Source organism: Maylandia zebra, linkage group LG5 (genome assembly GCF_041146795.1).
Source record: "Maylandia zebra isolate NMK-2024a linkage group LG5, Mzebra_GT3a, whole genome shotgun sequence".
Taxonomy (NCBI): Eukaryota; Metazoa; Chordata; class Actinopteri; order Cichliformes; family Cichlidae; genus Maylandia; species Maylandia zebra.
The window spans coordinates 6223669-6243016 of record NC_135171.1 but is presented as its reverse complement, the minus strand read 5'-3'; the positions used below and the strand labels follow the sequence as shown (position 1 = coordinate 6243016).

At 41.7% G+C, this 19348-nt stretch overlaps 1 protein-coding gene across 1 annotated transcript in view; it reads right to left on the bottom strand.

Moving 5' to 3' along the window:
- LOC101478883 (copine-9) overlaps positions 1–19348 on the bottom strand; it is a 202737-nt gene that overhangs the window by 160753 nt on the left and 22636 nt on the right. Inside the window, exon 4 of the mRNA XM_012921487.4 lies at positions 5071–5174. Within this exon, the coding sequence (XP_012776941.1) occupies positions 5071–5174 (104 nt within the window). The remainder of the gene's footprint in view (positions 1–5070; positions 5175–19348) is intronic.

Sequence of the window (19348 nt, the reverse complement as noted above, 5' to 3'; positions counted from 1 at the left end):
TGGGCCATGTTGGCCCAGTATTCTTGGTTCCTTGTATTTTCGCTCCTTATTTAGGCCATGTTTTCTGAGGTGTCCTGTTGTGGTGTTCCCTAAGTGTTTTCCCTTTGTGACTCTTACCCCCTTTGTGCCCCTCTGTGTATTTATGAGCTCTCGTCTCTCTTTGTGTTTAGTCCATGTTTCCCCCAGCCTGTTATGTCTGTGTTCTCCCCGTGCTCTCTCTCCTCCTGTCTGAACCTCTGTGTACTTCCTGTTTTACTTTGACAGTCTCTCGTCAGTATGCGTCATGTTGTGTTCACTCCTGCCCTGTCTCGTTATGTTTATCAGTGTCACCTGTGTTCCCCACCTGTGTGTAATCTCCTTGTGTTCTCTGATTGTATTTAAGTTGTGTCTTCTGTCATGGTAGTTGCTGGTTCGTCTGTGTTGTTTCCCCTCGGTCTCCCTGCGTCTTCCCGTATGTATTTCCCCGGACCTCCCTGCATCCTCGTTTCTGGTTTGTGTTATTAGTTCTACCCAGTTTAGGTTTTCCTGTTTCATGGTACCCACACCGTTGCTGTTTGTATTTTCGGTTGTCAAATAAACACTCATCTGCACCAGAGCTGCTGCATTTTGGGTCCTATTTCAACTCCACACGGCTTGCCCCGCAAACCGTGACAGAACGAACCAGCCACCATGGACCCAGCGGCAGTCAATCTGTCCGAGGAGCTCCAGGATGACATCGGCTACAATGTGGAGATCCTCCTCGGGCTGTGGCTGGAGAATCCTCCGTACGAGCTTCACCGCGCCGTGGAAGGTCGGCTACAACGGCTCTTTTCTGGCCTGCCATGGCTACTAAATTCACTTCCTCCGACCATGCAGGCTTTTCTCCGGCACACACCCCACCTTCTCTCAGCCACTCCCGCCTCGCTGCCCGACTCGCCGGATGCGATCTTGCCCGGCCCGTCGGAGCCGTCTGCGGGGAGGAAACGCCGATCGCGCCGCAAGCGCGCCACCCCACAGCTGGACGTTCGGACTTCTAATTCGCCGGCTGTGGTGAGTGAGGACTGTTTTCCATTTGCGGACTGTATGACTGTTCATTCAGGGGCGGTGTTCTGTGCGGCAGATGACTTTGTGAACAGCATATCACCTCCCCCGCAGCCACTCTCAGCACAGTTAGCTCCCCCGCAGCCACTCTCAGCCCAGTTAGCTCCCCCGCAGCCACTCTCAGCCCAGTTAGCTCCCCCGCAGCCACCCTCAGCTCAGTCTCCAGTGCCACCCTCAGCTCAGTCTCCAGTGCCACCCTCAGCTCAGTCTCCGGTGCCACCCTCAGCTCAGTCTCCAGTGCCACCCTCAGCTCGGTCTCCAGTGCCGCCTGTAGCGCAGGCCCCAGTAGCTCCAGTGCCGCCTGTAGCGCAGGCCCCAGTAGCTCTGGCTCCAGCATTACCGGTTCCACTCGTTCACTCCATGCAGGGAGAAAGCCTAAGTCCTACTAAAGGTGCTTTTCATGGTTCAGCCGCCATTGGCACTGTTTGCCGCTCCAGGGCTTCCCCAGAGGCTAGGTCCCAGTCCTCAGCTGATTCTGGACCCCTGGAGTTTAAGCAGCCACCTGGGAAGTGCCCCGTGTCAGTGTTGTCTGAGCAGGGCCAGTGCTCAGCACAGCACCCATTTCCTTCATGTCTGCCAGTGGACTCCATGCCTGCTGGCTTTGTGATGGCTTCTGCTGGAGGGTCCAAGGGGCCCGTCCAGCCTTCGTCTCGTGTCTCCGCTGGAGGGTCCGAGGGACCGCTCCGGCCTTCGTCTCGTGTCTCCGCTGGAGGGTCCGACGGACCGCTCCGGCCTTTGTTTCCTGTTTCCGCTGGAGGGTCCAAGGGACCGCTCCGGCCTTTGTCTCCTGTTTCAGCTGGGGGGCCCGAGGAGCCCGTCCAGCAGCCTTCCTTGTCAGCTGGTGGTTCCGGAGAACCACACCAGCCTCATGCCTCGTCGGCTGGAGGGTCCGAGGGGCCCGTTCGGCCTCCTGTCTCCGCTGGAGGGTCCGAGGGGCCCGTTCGGCCTCCTGTCTCCGCTGGAGGGTCCGAGGGGCCCGTTCAGCCTCCTGTCTCCGCTGGAGGGTCCGAGGGGCCCGTTCAGCCTCACGCCGCGTCAGCTGGAGGGCCCGAGGAGCCTGTCCAGCCGCCACCTGCGGCCGCCTCGTCGTCGCCTGGTCCAGCTTCATCCGAGTCTTCGTCGTCGCCTGGTCCAGCTTCATCCGAGTCTTCATCCTCGCCTGGTCCAGCTTCAGCCTGTGCTTCGCCTGGTCCGGCCTCATCAGAGTCTTCATCCTCGTCTGGTCCGGCCTCATCAGAGTCTTCATCCTCGTCTGGTCCGGCCTCTGCTTCTGCTACGCCTGGTCCGGCCTCTGCTTCTGCTACGCCTGGTCCTGCGGCTGTTATGCCGCCGCCCAAGCCTCGTTCTGCACCTCGATATCGCCGGCCATTTTCCGGGCCACCTGCTGGACGTCACCGCCGTCGGGGTCGGCCCCCTGAACTGCTCCGTGGTCTCCTTCGTTGCCGCCGCTGCCTTCCGCACGGCCGGTCCCCGGACCGCCGTCGCCTGAGTGGCCACCGTTGCCGTCCGCACGGCCGGCCTCCCGAACTGTATCCACGTCGCCGCCGTTGCCGTCCGCACGGTTGGCCCCCTGAACTCTTCTGTTTTGGACTCCTGTGCTGCCGGCCCCCTGGACCTTTCTGTTTTGGACTCCTGTGCTGCCGGCCCCCTGGACCTTTCTGTTTTGGACTCCGTTTTTCTTGGGCTGTGGTGTGTTTCGTTTCATTGGTTTTCTTGGGTTGGGTCTCGTGTTTTGTTTTTCCTTTTTGTCTTTTGGCCTTCTGGTGCTCCTGTTTTGTTTTGTTTTTGTTTTGCCCCTAAAGGGTGATTTACAGCATGAACTGTAAGGAGTATAGCACTGGGCAGTGGAGTGGATAGAAGCTGGATAAATGTGTTGTCCAGAGACCAAGGATTCACGACAGCCACAACCAGAGGCCATTATCCAAACACTTCTGGACTTGTTCCAATGAATATCCAAAGCGTGAATGTGCCCACATGGAAAAAGAATTGATACTTCAGCCACGAAGAGCACTAACCGCCATGGAGAAAATGGAGAAAGAGGCTAGAGGTCAAGATTAAGGCAACAGGAAGGGAAGGTAGCCAACTATTGTAGCTGCAGAAAGGTGTGATGAAGACAGGGATCCCTAAGAGGTACAGCAAGCTGCCATACCTGAGGCCTTGAAAACTGCCTTAGCTAGCCACCTGAAAAGGTATACCAGACAGATAGGTGTACACTCAGTGACAGGGGAACAATACGACAAGAGCCCCACCAAGGCTGGGGACAGAGCAATATCGAAAGAGCATATGGGAGAAGGATGCAGCCCATAACAACAATGCTCAGTGGCTAGTGGATCCAAGAGCAGACCACAGCAACCTCCCTGAACAAGCTCTGGTAACCATTACAGTAGCAGACATCCAAGAAAGTTTCAAGCATGAAGAGTTTGATGCACCAGTGAGGACCCATGTGAGGCACACATGGATCTTGAAATGCCTGTACTCTGTGCCTGTCGATAATGACTGAACTGTATCCCTAAGGGATAATCCTTCCACCTTTCAGAGAAAACTAATTTCCGCCATTTGTATCCGTGACCTCAGTCCAATTTTAGCAAACAGATGAAACCTTGATTAATGCATTTATGGCATTTCTTAACAACGATGCACCATCTGGTGGCATTGAGGCATTTTGAACTCAAGTTACCAGCATTACGCATCAATTAAAATTTTACTAGACTAAACAACTAGTAAGGCTGGTACAGACTATTGATAACAGTGATAATTAGTCAGCTATTCGACTAGTCACACGCAGAGAGAGCGAGAGAGAGAGAAGAGTAGCAGGTCCAAGTTGAGTAAATGAAATGAAATTCATCTTAATCTTAGTTTTATTTGCAATCATACAGAATTTTATTCTGTCCTTAAGCACTTTCTAATTATTATGCACACATTCGCACTCCAGTGGATGCACTGGGGACAGTCAGTATCTTGCCCAAGGTTATTTTGACATGGAGATCGGAGGACCTAAGCTCGATGCCCCGAGAGACTGGTTGTCCTTTTTAAACATTATGACTTGACTTTCATGACTTAATTATACTTGAGAAAAACAGGATATTATGTAATAGTATCCAATGTTTACACTGAACAATGTTTACATCTAATAGCTATGTAAGGTTGAGATCATCAACTTGGGCTGCAGCTCTTCTCTTCTTGACTTTGGGATTAGTACCAGCTATGTTACTATTATACTGTTTAGGACGCCCCCAAGAGAACCTCGGCAAAAGTGAGGGGAACACAGACAGTTGTCGTGACAGTATTGAGAGTACCCTATACCCCGCCTCAGTGGAAGAAATGCATACAGGCATGTCATGTACAGATTCACAGTTTAACAATTCCATAAATCACCATTCTCTATTTGACCCACAGTGATAGATCCAAAATGCACCTGATACACCAGATAGAGATCCAATTTCACCCAGAACAGCATGTAAATGGTAAAACAACATTTGTAGCAGCTGTACACCACTACAAAATCTTTGAATATTTTCATTTTTGTATATGTCACTATAAAAGTGATTTCTAAAATGAACCAAAATCTCAAAATACAATAGCAAAACTGCCTGTTATAATAAATTGAGATGGTAAACATAGTCATCACACATCAGGGACATAATTATCCACTATATGTATAGGTAAACCATGCAATTATATGTATGTATGTATTTATTTATTTATTTTATTAACTGTTTGTTAATACTCAGACAGTGATAATAAAACTTTTAATAATAATTGTCAAAAGTGTGAAGAAGGCTGTCACCCAAAGGCATGTAAAACTTTTTACCCTGCCAAATCACTGCCGCTTAACAATTTGATGAGTCATTAAATGACTGCGAGCTTCTAAATCTAGTGGGTATGAGTCAGAAGGCCAAACTAATAGTAGGGTTGATTCAGTCCCTGTGATAACAAAGGAAAACAGACAGTGGCATTGTAGAAAGAAAAGACAGAGACATTTCTACTTACACATCAAAGCGAAGGTTCTGCTTTTCCTCAAAGAAGAAATCAAGGACAAACTTCCTAACAAAGTCAGGGTTCAGTGTGTTATCGATCACTTCTGTCCGGCCAAACTAGAGAAAAAGACACAGACAAGAGAGACATTGAGGACAACAAAGTCAACAGCTATCAAGTCAGTCTGTTTGTTTAGTAACAGAGAAAGCACTTTCAGTAAACAAAGTGAAAAAAAGAGTGAAAAACACTGTTGCTTCTGCTGCAGTGCCTGTTTCGCTAGCTTTTCCTATAAGAGAACACTGTACTTGAGCATCAACTCACAAGCAGTGTTGGGCAAGTTACTTTGAAAAAGTAATTAGTTATAGTTACTTCTTCAAAAAAGTAACTGAGATAGCAACTGAGTTACAATATTATATAAGTAACTAATTACTAGGAAAAGTAACTATTGCATTACTTTGAAAAAAATGCTTAACCCTCTGGGGTCCAGAGGAGCTCATATCATTCTTTTCAGCACAACCTCACGTCTGAATTCACTGTTATTTTGTCATTTTGACATATTGATCTAAAATCAGACAAAAAAAATATAAAATTCAAGTAGAAAACAATTATATTTTTTACTGTAACAACCACAAACATGTTTAACGAATCATATTTCATAACTTGAAATGCAAACATAAACTGCAAATTTAAAAAAAAAAAAAACCTATGCAGAAGTGCAGAACTCCATCACGGTTTATTTCACACCTCAAACATTTATTAAACAATTAAACACATAAGAGTAAACTGCAATAAATTACATGTAGTAATAAAATACACTACAACTCTTTTACGCTATGTCCACACCTACAGGGGTATTTTTGAAAACGCAGCTGTTTCTATGCGTTTGGGCCTTTCGTCCACACGTAAACGGCGTTTCAAATCACCGAAAACTGATATTCTTTAAAACTCCTTTTTTGCGTTTATGTGTGGATGAGGAATACAGAGTTCATGGCGCAACGTCAAAGGTATGTGCCTTTTTTCACGTCATGCTGTGCACGACGTTATTGTTTACATGAGAATTTCTACAATGGCAGATAGAGACAAAATACTGTTAATCTTACTCTCAGTTTTTACACGCTTACATACACACCCGCAGTTACTGTCCCTTCATTTAGAAAGGCAGAGGCGTTATGGTGTAATTATTTTACATGTAGTTGTTTTTTTCCTGTGTAATAATATTCAACATTGCAATCAATACATTTTTCAAAAAATGCCTCTCTGTGCAAAATAGGTTTAAAAACATAAACAGCTGTGGGATCCTGTTTGCCTGGGATTTGAACCGGGGAACAAATCGTGGCAGGATCAGCCTGATATTATTTGTGTCCCACTTTAACTTTACTGTATAAAGAGCAAACATCTCCAAAATGTCAGGAGTAGTTAGTCATTACAACAAGTGTTTGTGAACTAAAAATCAAGAATGTGGGATCCTGTTTGTCCGTGATTTGGGGAGCCCAGCTCTGCTTCCCGACGTAGGGAAAACCAATTCTGCAGGGAGACCTACCTCGGCACTTGTGCAGGTGAAACCAAAGGGAATATGCTTCACCATATTTTCTAGTCTTCGGCTTAGAATGAAGTTGGTTTGAAAACATATTTGACGATGCTTCATCTCCTGCTTGCTTGATTTGTGTGGGAGCCCTGTCAAAAACCTGCAATGGCTCTGCGCCCCCCTAGGGGGCGAACCTCACACTTTGGGAACCCCTGCCTTAGAAGATGCTGTTTTTACCGTTTCTTCCTGCAGTAAACATAACGATGCATTCAGTAAAAAACATCATGTATAGTTTTTATCTTAACTCTGGTTTGACGTGGGCTCTCACTACAATTTAAAAAGTAGTATATAGTTTAAGTCCACACTTTAAACACAAAGTTTGAGAATCAGGTTTGTCTTGCGATGACATAGAATCTTTTTGCTATGTCATCTTAAAATGGTCATGTGATTGGTTTACCACAAGTACTTTATTCTTCCTCAGCCAATCAGCAGCACTTGTGTAACTGTTTCTTTTGCTTTGCCTTCCTGATAAGCTGAAGACAGGTTCAACCGTATGTGTGTTTAAAATAGTAACACCTCTGCACTGCATTTTCTTGTTAGTAACGGTAACAACGTTGTAACGATAGAAATAGTAATTAGTTAGGTTAGTTACTGAGGCTACAAACCTAGCCTATTACTAGATCATTCTGAACAAGTAAAATATGTTAAAGACAAATATACAACAGCATTTAAATATCTGGCACAGCTGTAGATAAAAGAGCTTTCCCCTGAAAGGAAATCATCATCGTTTTAGAAACACTTCAGATTTAGCAAAAGTGATGTTAACTAAGATGAAATCATGTGCAAAATGTGCTGCAGAGTTGTGTCTACACTGCAAAGCAGCACAACTAACTTATTCAACCACGTGAAAACACACCACAAATTGCACTTTAATTAATGCATGAAGGCCAAGAAAAACATGCAGTGGTTGCTAATGCAAATCATCCGGCTTAACGCTGATGACCATAAAATGAGCCCGTACAGTAAATCTGCATTTCCATCAAACTCACAAAGACAGGCTGAGATTAACAACACAGCCGTATTGCATATATTAGAAGGCTTTATGAAAATGGTCAGCTTACTGGTTGAAAGATACAGATTTGTTTCTTCTAAACATGCAAAATGCCACAGGGGACATGGAGAGGAAATCACAGCTGTCGAGTAGGCCTCCCTTATTACGAGCTTTTGTCACATCCATTATGTTTGTAGGATGAATGCAGTTAAAGAATTTATATGTCGCTTCTAAGAAATGCACTTAGGCTGGGTGAATCAACACCTTATTTGTCTTATTTATGTATACTAGAGAAGCATTGCCACCTGTACTTGTTATCCAGGTCATTCATGCACATGTGAAATAAATGAATGCACTGACATGCTGTGAAGTCTACACATCAGCTTTAGAGACAGAGAGACAACCTCCTCCTCCCTGCAGTGTAGAGGTGGGGTGAACCTGAAGGAGTGGGTTCCTGTCATGGATAACAAAAAAAACTTCCTGCCACCTTCCTTTTACTACACTGCAGACAGCTGCCAAAACGCCCAGCAGTGGAAGCTGCAGTTCCACTGCTCCATAAAGCATAGTCCCAACTATTCTCTCAAGCTTCAGTGAAAGAGGCTCGACATGTATCAAAAGGCGGGATAGGACATATTTCATCATATTCCCATTGGATTCAAATGGGGACACAGTGAGGAGGGTGTGGGTGTCTGGGTAGATCTCTGATCTAACTCTTGCATCACAAGTTTTTGATCCAGCAGTGACATGCAGCATGCTGGAAGACCATACAGCTCACTGGCCAGAAAAATTATAACACAACACAAGTACCTCCATATTTTACAAATGGTTACAAAAGCGTCTACTTTTCCAGATATATATATCTAAAGAATGAAACTTGCATATATATAGCGAATGATCTTGTGAATATATTTTATATAAAGTGATGTCAAATTTGTTTCCATTTTTATCGCTTATCTTGGCCTTCTTCTTTGAGATGTTAAATGGTATTCTCAGTTTTTCAACTTAAATTTCCAGATTGTTTTATTTTATTTTATTTTTTTTTATTTAAATTTGCTTAACGTATATAATTCACTCACTTACTGCACATAATGTCCTGCTTGTACATATTCACTTACTGTATATAATGTTGTCTTATTGCACAGTCGAGGGGCGTTTCAGGACACGTCACTGGGTGTTGTACTCGTATAACTCTGCCTGTGATAAATAAAGAATCTTGAATCTTGACCCCATATCATGTGCTCAGCTACCACTTGAAGTGTTATCTCAGTTGACATCTCCATCAGTGAGTGATAAATATATATACTTTATGTTGCATTTTATTTCTTAAATTTAAAATTCTTAGCATTAGAGGATGGACAGCTGCAACAAAAAGAGAAAGCCGATTTTCTTTTCTCACAGAAGACACTTTGACATGTTGAGAAAAGGTACAATTAAGAGAAGTAACAGCTGGACTCCACTTAGATGTTTTAGCACTAGTCCTTTTCCTGCTGTGAGAAGTCAAAATATCTGCCACTTGCAATGGTTTTATTACCGTGAAAGAAAATAGTGTGGAAATGGACGTGTTTGTCTGTGAGCTGTCACTAAAGTGCTGCCAAATTGCAACACAGCAGCTGCTGGTGTAGACCAGCAGAATCCATACAGCCAGACATGTGCCATGACCTGTGTTTTCATAGAACAGTTAAAAAACAAGACGACTCTCTTAAGAAATTTCTGAATATACACGATGCAATGTAACCTACATATTTGTACAGTTTGTCATTTACTTTTAAGTCCACTGACCTAAACTCAAAGGCTGAAGTGAAAAAAGCCATCTACACCCTCTTAAAGGCAGAAATTGTGTACTGTTAAGTGTACTGTAAGCAAAGCTTCTGGTGAGTCTTTGGCACTGAAATCTTCCATTGATGAGTTTGAACGCTGTCGCTGTGGACAGATGTGAACTTTATATTTATCACTTTATAGAAATCAGTGATTAGTAACTGTTAGCTGTATATCGTTTTTCCTAATGAATTTGTTTGTGGTCTTAGTATGTTATCCATAAAATTACATGCATGATAACATTAATACACTTAGTAAAAGTACAGAATAAGTACAGTTTATTACAGAACAATCCATTTTGAGGTTATATGATTAGCATTTTTTTAAACAAAGGTTTGTGGGCACATATACAAGAGAAGCCATTTTTAGGTGTGTTTTACTTTTTGTAGTTTGGAGGCTCTTTGCCACGCTATGTTCAAACTACACAAACCATGATTCAAGAGTTATAATCAAAGAGTTCCACGAATAAAAAAATTTAATTAAAATTCAGCTGCTTTCCATTTTAAGGTTGTTTCCACGTGCAGTGCAGCACCTATGTAAGCAATTCTGGTTGGTTTGGACACTGAAAATATGATAAATTTTGAGTGCACAGGTCCCTCAGGCCATGGTTGTGTCCTGATGCACCACTTTTAACCTTGAACACTGTGGCCCCTTCACCTGTAAACATAAACGTTAACCTTCAGCATAAAAGCTGGGTTAGTTTGATGCAGTTAACTTTGAGAACAAATGCCAGACTTTGAGGGAAGCAATCTTAATGCACTGGGTGAGTTTGGTCCAGGCCAAATTTAAATCGCCCCAGTTATTTCCTTTTTATGTCTGGAGTCACGGACCGTTTTTTATAACCCAGTGGGAGTATTTTTTAAGCAGCAAGATAAGTCCACTGGTCTTGCAGAACTTGTACAGTCATGTGACACCAGGTTTTTTTTTTTTTTAAATGAACATGTTGAATTTATCAGGTTTGTTAATTATGTGCAAACACAAAGCAATAAACCTTCACAGATGCTTCGTATAATATGACAGTTTGCCCTTCGTAATGAAAAAGATCATTCAATTCAATTTTATTTAAATAGCATCAGATCACCACAACACTTGTCTCAAGGCACTTAATATTGGAAAGTGAAGATAAATACTTAGATAAACATTTATTAGAAATATTCATTCAGACTTAAATCTGGGACTCTCCACTATTTGACCTTAGAACTGAAGAAGCTTCTCGGATGAGAGGTGAAACGTCTTCAAGCAACTTAAAGAAGTCCAGACGCTTTTCTTTGCAAGCAGACATATTAATTCAGACACGTTTACTCCCTGAAACCTTCAAAAACTATGGAAAAGTGTAAATGAATTATTATTCATTATTTTTGATTGTCTTCCTCCGTGCAGTTCTTGGCAGACGTTATTGCAAAAGTTAAAGTTATTCTTTTTTTCCTGTTCAAAGGAATAAACATCTGCATTTGATCTACTCTCACTCACCAATTCTTGCAGTGTTTTCAGAATTTGCAGAATGTCTGTAGCTTATTGTTTAATTTAAATATGAAAAACTACAGTTCCACATAATACGGGGACCATCTGGTCGTCACACCCACCTGCAGTAGTTCTACACATGGTCATGGGTGACTGGAGAGAAACCCGCCAGTATCCACCTCCCACGATGGGCACATCATGTGTGGACCCTGGGATGAAACTGGGACATCTAAATTAAATTTAGGTGGGTATGACAGACAGCTTCTCCCTACCTGCCTTTGCAAACCACCATTGCTCTGTGAGCCCTGAACTGTAAGTAGGTAGGCTTAAATTCCTAGCAGTAATATGTGCTATAAATGAAGATAGGGTGCTCCTTTGAGACCTTATACAAGTGAACAGTCAGTAGCAGTTACATTTACTGTCAAAGCAAGTGGAGTCCTTTGAAGCACTGAAGAGATAACTAGTTAGTAGAGATATGTTGAGTAGAGCAGAAATGCTTAAGGGTAGCACCAAGGCTGCTGACTTCGTGTATGAGAGACTATTCAACATATTGAACAGCTGCACTCCTGAGGTATCCAGTATTAAAGAGGAATAAACTGTAGAAGCTGGTGCAACATAAGTGTTTCATCCATTTAGACAAATGCTGCATGTTATTATGAAAATAATAAAATGATATATAATTCTAATCATGTCCTTTACATTTTCTACATTTCCCTAGGATAAATATTTTTCTTTTGCTTTCATAAAATTTTCTATTTATGTTGAAATAGCGCTGCAACAGCGTGTTGACTGTTCAATCAATAGTGTCCTTTCTAGTCTTGATGGGACTGACAGTTGTCATTATCTTCATTCTTTTAACTCTCAAGTATCATAAAGTTAAGTTAAGTTGATGAGACTGGGTTTACAGACAGCGTTTCAATTTTAAATGTAAGGTTGCTGCCATTGTTCTAACACTATGTATAAATGTAACAGGGCTTGCTGGTAGTTCCAATAGTGCTAGATCCTCCAACCTTTATATGTGAAAAATACATTAGCTTAATCACAGCTAGCTAATACTAGAGGGACCAATATGCTCACAAGCTAACATGACTGAAAGATTAGGGCTACATGCAGTGACAGTAGAGTTAGCCATGTTAGCACGCTACTTTCAACAGGTGGTCAGGTTGAGTCCACCTGTGCACACTGAGAGGATCAGGGCTCCATGTCACTGCAGTGTCTTCATATATAGACAGTAAATGTGAAGCAAACACAAACACTTCTTTAACGGGTCTTAGCAAATACAATCACCCCAAATACGGGCAGCAGTGAAATCCTAAATAAAGAAGCTGATCCAGAAACTAATAGGAAAAGGAAATGGACCTGCAAAGGAGGGGTGGAACTGATTCTCTATTCCTAATTCAAGTTTTCAATCGAATTTTTTATTTTATTTTTTCGTAAATAATTAAATGACTCAACTTAAAGTATTTATCAATAGATTAATAGTTGTCTTAAAAATATTTATTTATAACTTCTCTTTACGATATTATGACTTCCCAAAAAGTTGATAGTGTTCATCTGGACGTAGTGTTTTCAGGCACATCAGTCACGATGAGTGGCGAAATGTTTCTCCCACTGAAAACACTACGTCCAGATTAACAGACTCAAGTTTTTGGGATTCCCTTACCTGGAGGATTGAGCATGAATCAAAAGATATTATGACTGATTTTATTGATGTTTTAAAAAAATCAATGTAAAAGGATTTTTAAAGTAAATATACTAATTTATTAATGTTATTGCACAATTCAATAGTTATTTAATCACAAAATGCTTTATGTGTTTGACTCATCTGGTCCTCCACAATCACTGCTGCAAAGGAAAGAGTAGATTAGATATCTGTGTTCTCCATAACTTCTATCTATCGATCTTCTATGAATAACCACAGTATTCTGTGCTACTGCTCCTTCAAAGTGATTTTCATAGTCAGAAGCTAATACTGAAATATTGACCATGTATAGTTCTCTCTATCTTAAGTCTTGTTTATGACATCATAGTATCAGGTTCAGATTGTACAGTTTCAGTATAGAAAACAAAGAAAAGAAGTTTTGGTCATCACAGTGGATGGTTTTATGCCATGAATTGCATTCTGGAAAACACCAGGCACATTATAAGACAGAGAAATGGCACCCACAGAAAAGAAAACTATATAGAACTAGAACTATATAGAAAACTATAAAAGAATTCCAAAACAGCTAATTGGTCAGTTAGCTCTACCTCACTACCAGAGAGTCAATCGAGGGTCAAAACATATGTGCCAATCACACTTGGACTAAAGCACGCACACAGTCGGTGATCGCAACATGTAGCTGTGTGGTTGCAGACATGTCTATATTGTAGTAGGAAGGTTTGTCTGAGCTTATTGTATTCAAAAAATGATTGAGCATTTTCACCCCTCTGCTGAAGGACCCAGACTATGAATTTAGACATTAACAGACCTGTAATGTTGTAAAACTATGAAATGTAGTCAAAGTAGAGGTACAACCTTACTCTTTGAACAGCAAACTATGGAAGCAGTTTTATGCTTTTTAGCAGTGATTCTAGACATGCTGTTTGAGGAAATAAGATTACATTTAAATACTTTGGTTCAACTATCCAAAGCAACGAACAGAAGTGAAGAGAGCGCAGGGAGGAATGAGTGGGACAAGTGGCAGGAGGCTACACTGGAGGTGGCAGAGCTGAAGCTGCTAAGATCCTCATTGGGAGAATGGACAAGACTAGAAATGTGTATATCAGAGGGACGGTTGAGCGGTTTGGTTGGAGACAAAGTTAGAGAGGCAAGGCTGATATGGTTTGGACACGTGCAGAGGAGGGATAGTGTATATACTGGGCAAAGGATGTTGAATTAAATCAATTGACCAACAGAGAAGTCGTATACAAAAAGTGGATGAATGGGCTCTAGGTCCAGAGGAAGCTGAAGTCCACTGATGTGTGCAGCACAACGATGGACATTTTCTGTCTGTGGCAAGAACAGTGCACTTTGCTATGGTCTGCTGGGGAAACAGCATGAGAGCTAATGACACCAACAAGACTGAAAGGACTAATCAAAAAGGCTGGTTTTGTGACTGGCTGCAAATTGAACACTTGAGGTAATGGAGAGGAAGGTCACAGAACGTAATGGACTGATTCAGCTCCACTGTCACAAGGACAGATGCAGGAAATCTTTCATGCCACATTCAGTTCCTCTTTATAATGCAATGTATCAGTCTGGCAAAGAGTCACTTTCTTTTTCATTTTAAAATTGTATTAAAATTCTGTTTTGCTTTGTTAATTTTGAGATATCTTATTTTACTTTATTTCATAATCAGTGGGGCTCACGTAAGGTAAACTGACATTTTTACCTTATATTTGAGTAAGTAGGGTATGAGTCTGTGACTGCTATAAAGTAATTGGCAAGTCAACCCCGTATTAAAATGGATACGTCCCTCTGTTCTTTAAAGGGTTGCATCATGTTCAGTCAAACACAACGCAACACTGGAGTCGAGAAGCATCTAGTAGTCTCAGAGGGCCCCTTCTTTTCAATGCGATTGAACAGTGTGGCTTGGTGGTTTCTGAGCACAAGGCAGTGTGTTACATTGCATTTTTGTCAGTGTGTGTCTCTATACCCCTCCTAACAGAAATAGTGCGAACAGGAAAACAGCAGCATGGAGGCAATCAGGGCAGATTTTCTGTCTATTTCAGTGAGCTGCATCAGTAATGAACCATCTAAAAGTGGAAGCAGTGGTAGACAGAGAGAAAGCAGGACACAGAGGCAGTCTCAATAAGAAAAAGTGAGTTTTTCCCCAACAGATCAGGGATCCAATAATGCATGAAACACAATGTGGACACAAAATGTCAGTATAAATTGAGATGGGATTTTTTTCTTTTTATTTTAATGAATGTTAAGGCTGTGTGACTCCATGGGGAATAACTTGGGCTTACAGTCAGGCTAAGGAAGAGAGGAAAGACAGAAGTGTCCAGTTCAATAACACATTACAGTAAAGCAACACTACTTCATCAAGCTGTTAGGGAGAGCAGGATCTGGAAACACTTCCCACTCCAAATATGCAAAATTATCAATTAAATACTGTCTGACATTTAAACTTAGATTAAAACGTAATTAAAAAATAATAAAAAATAATAAATTAAGAAGACTAAGAACAGGAGTTTCAGTCTCTGGCAGGTTTCAGAAAGGAGGATGGTGTTCAAGTTATAGTCAATATCAAACAGTCACGTTGAAAAGAGTCTCAGCAAAAGACTCGTTCCCCCACAATGCATCACATAATGCAACAGGAAATCATTACCACCTGTGTCCTTCCTGAGGACACTACTTTTGTATTTATATTTTAATTGACCATCTGTAGCAAAGCAAATCCCCCCTTTGAATTAATAAAGTATTCTGATGCTGGTTCTGTAAGAACGAGCTCCTCAGCTCCTCCCTGTGTGGAGATGTTGACGTCTACACTTTAGTCTTGTGCAAAACTTGTTGCCCAATCTCACAATACTGTAAAACCATTTAACAGTTTGTATTTATGTAACCACTCAAAGCACTTTAGACTACAAGTCACATTTCTAAACATACACTTATATAGTGCATTATTTCCATATATTTAAGTCACAGAATGACCCATTTGAAATAACTGATTAACCTAGCATGGATGTCTTTGTGGAGCCAGAGTACATAGAAGAAACACAAACAGGAGAACATGCAAACACCACAAGGAAAGGGGTTCAAACCAGGAAATGTGTGTGTAACACTGTGCTAATAGAGCTCAAAACTATTAGCAACTTTTAAGGAATAGATACTGACAAATGACAAAGAGAATGTGAAATTTGCCCCTACAATAAGAGGACCTAGCAGCTCTGTTATGCTGAAAGGGTGCCTGCAAATCAGTACAAATCAGTACAAATCAGTACAGGTGATTTATGGCCAAAAAGGCCAGAAAACCCACGGTGATGCTAGTTACAGAGAAGAAAGTCAGACTGCAAGAGAAAAGTAAGAGAAACCGAGCTATCGCATCATGCTACAAAACATCCAGAGCCTTTTCTAGAATGAGAGCCATCACTACTTTATCTGCATTTATGCATTTCACCAATACCTCACAAGGAGAACACAAGTGAGAAAAGATGGAGGCTAGACTGAAAAGGGGTTTTGGTATGAAAGTAAGAAATGACTTGCAACATGAGGGCAAATTTTTACACAGAGCAAGGCAAAAAGAGCAAAGTCAGCATGAGCCACCATGATCATACTGAAGGTGAATTTAAACAAACCTAAACGATTCTAGCTATGTCAATATTCTTAACTTAAAATGCTGCCTCTTGCACTGAGATTCTTCTTGTAATTCATTAAAATATGTCAGCTTTAGGTATTTGTCTTTGTTCTCAATACAAAGACCTTGATTATTGAAATGAATAATAAATAAATTTCAATAATTAATTTTGGTCTCTAAGCATCTGTTGAGATTGCTTATGCCTCAGGCCAATTCTGTGTTTTTCACAAAAGCAGAAGCACCGGAGACTGGCACAGTATTTAAAAAAACCTGAAAATGCAAAGTCACATTATTTTTTAAATGAGCAAAGAAAAAACAAAAATGACAACTCTTTACAACTCTTAAGGCGTAACAAGCCCAACACTGACAAGGCTAAGACAGGCAGTGCAGACAAGTAACAGTAATGAGGCCATGGTGAATGGTGCCATATAATAACAGTGATGCTATTTTTGTTAGTGCAAGCTGCAGTTTGGTGTTGTTTTGGGCGGTTGTGCGTGCTCGTGTCAGTTTGTTCTGCCAGTTTAGTGATACAGTATATCAGTACAGAAGCTCACAATTCACTTTTGCGGTGATGTGAAAAGATGAGGCTTTCTAAAACTTTCTCGACTTCTGGTTTTGACTTTTTCTCCTCCTATACCAGCACTGATGTGGAGGCTTTGTCTGAGCAGCAACACCAATAATTCAGGAGAATACTGCAGCATACCCTGAGTGCTGGTGTAAATGGTGTAGCGGCTTCACCTTTTTGCGCAGAACGCGACCAGTGTGGCAGTATAATGCCCTCTCTTTGTCTTTATCTCTCGCTGGCTTCTCTTTTTGTTTAGGAACTTTTCTATTCTTCTCTGTCCCCCACAAACCTGATAGTTTCTTTCTCCTCATTAGTGAGAGAATTCGATTTCTGCTAATTGCATCAAGAATTGCCTGAAGCCAAATCTGCCAGTGTGTTCAAACAGCCCACACACAACAAGCTGGTGACAATACACGTGTCACAAGAAGGATGCTTGCTTCCATTTGCACACCAACAGACACCAAGAAGGCTGCGAGTGGAGGACGCAGCCAAGAGAGTGGGACCTGGAAGCATATTCAACGGTGGCTGCAATCCAACCAGAGACCGTTTTTTTCCTCTTCCGTCAGTTCAGAGAAGCGGAAAATACATTCGCATTCAAACCATGTGAATGTGGAAGCTTTGGCTCAGTGGTAAAATAGAGAGGCAGAGAGGGAAATAAAGTTTAGGATGCTCCCAGATAAACTTTTATCTTCACACAGAAGCCAGAAGCAGCTCATGATATTTCCTATCTGTGACGTCTTTGCTCTGATGGAAGTTTGAAAGTTTATCCTACACAGTTTCTAAATCTGTGTTAGGATTATTGCTCCATCACTCCAAGCAATCTAACATTTTCTTAGCGATATAACTGTGAAGTTTGAGAAGGTATATCGCCACAACAAGCAGGACAGAAAATGTTTTAGGCACTCGCTGTGAGTCAAGCTGCGAACACTGACCCCCAGAGATAGGAAAGGATACAGTGGCTTGCAAAAGTATTGGGCCCCCTTGAACTTTCCCACATTTTGTCACATTACAGCCACAAACATGAATCAGTTTTATTGGAATTCCACGTGAAAGACCAACACAAAGTGGTGCATACGTGAGAAGTGGAACGAAAATCAGACATGATTCCAAACATTTTTTACAAATAAATAACTGAAAAGTGGGGTTCTTCCACATGACAATCACTGACTTCAGAAGAAGATGAAGAGGAGGAGGAAGGTTCATTACCCTCTGAACAGCTGTTTCACATGGATCAGATTAAAGCCGTCCTCCCCAGTCTCATAAATCAGGTGCCATAACCTCCTTTTTGACACAGAGTGTGTCGTATGTTTTGTCTTTAATAGCTTTGTTGTATGAAATGTTCTTTAGTGGTCGCTGGATTTCAACAGTATTATGCTGCATATATTATTTCCAGTCATTCTATCTGTGATGGCAGTCACATCTGTGTCCACTACATTTCCAGTGATGGAGCTGCTCTGTGGTGCAGAAGGAGATTGCTACAGGATTTCCTCTCAGCTAGCACCTGCTTGCAGGATTAGACAAACCCACATTTAGAGCATTTGGTGACTCTGAATGACTTTCCTGTTGGAGATGTTCCCTATAAAACTCTTTTTGTTTTTGTGTTTTGTTTTTTTTTTTATTTTATTTTTTTTGGGGGGGGGGGGGGGGAGGTTGTATAAAAGAAAAGACAACAACAACAACAACAACAACAATAAAACTCTGGCTGAAATTATTTCAGCGCAATCAATCCAACATTTGTGTAATCTTTAAACGAACAGCATCTTTTCATTCCTTCAGACTGATCGGTACTATGAGCAACACTTTTCAGATTGTGTTCACCTCAGTTGTGTGTGTGAGGGTACACAACTCGGCTGACAGCATCCCCACGCTGTAAGTCTAATTGAGCCTCACTGAGACCTGTGTGTATGTGTGTGGATCCCCACAGAGGTGGGCCTGATTTTCTTTGATAGCACATAGTGCAGATTACTGAAAGACACTGATGAATACAGGACACACACACAGCTGAGAGATGAGGTTTTCTATATGTTTACACAGCCAGTGTTCCTCTCAGACATCCCAAAGCAGCTCAAATGATTTTCCCCTTTATGAATTCCTATATTTGGCTGCTCGGGCTTCACACTAGGGCTTATTTTTTATTACGTTTTGTTTGCCATAAAACACTCTGATCAGACTCTTTTAGGACCGTCTGCTCCAGAGTCTCGGACTCGTTTTACTGCACAGGTCATTTTTAATATGTCAGTTTATTTGGGTTACTGCAAATGTGCCAAGAATGACAAATACTTTCCGAATGATTTCTGCTATTTTTGCCTCGTGTTGTGTCTTGTTTTTGTGTTGAATAGTTGCATTAAACCCTTCATCAGTGCACTCTACACTGTCACCAAAAAGAGTGAATTTAGAATTGACTGAAATTAGCTACAGAGCATATTTGTGACTCTTAAAAGGTGACGTTGAGTGTTGGCAATATAAGTGGTGATTTTGACATTCAGCACCACCAGCACTGCTGGATTAGTTGTATTGTTTACTCCTTATGCACAATGCTGATGGCAGGTGGGAGAAGACTAAATATTTCCTTCCATCCTTAGACACACTACAGG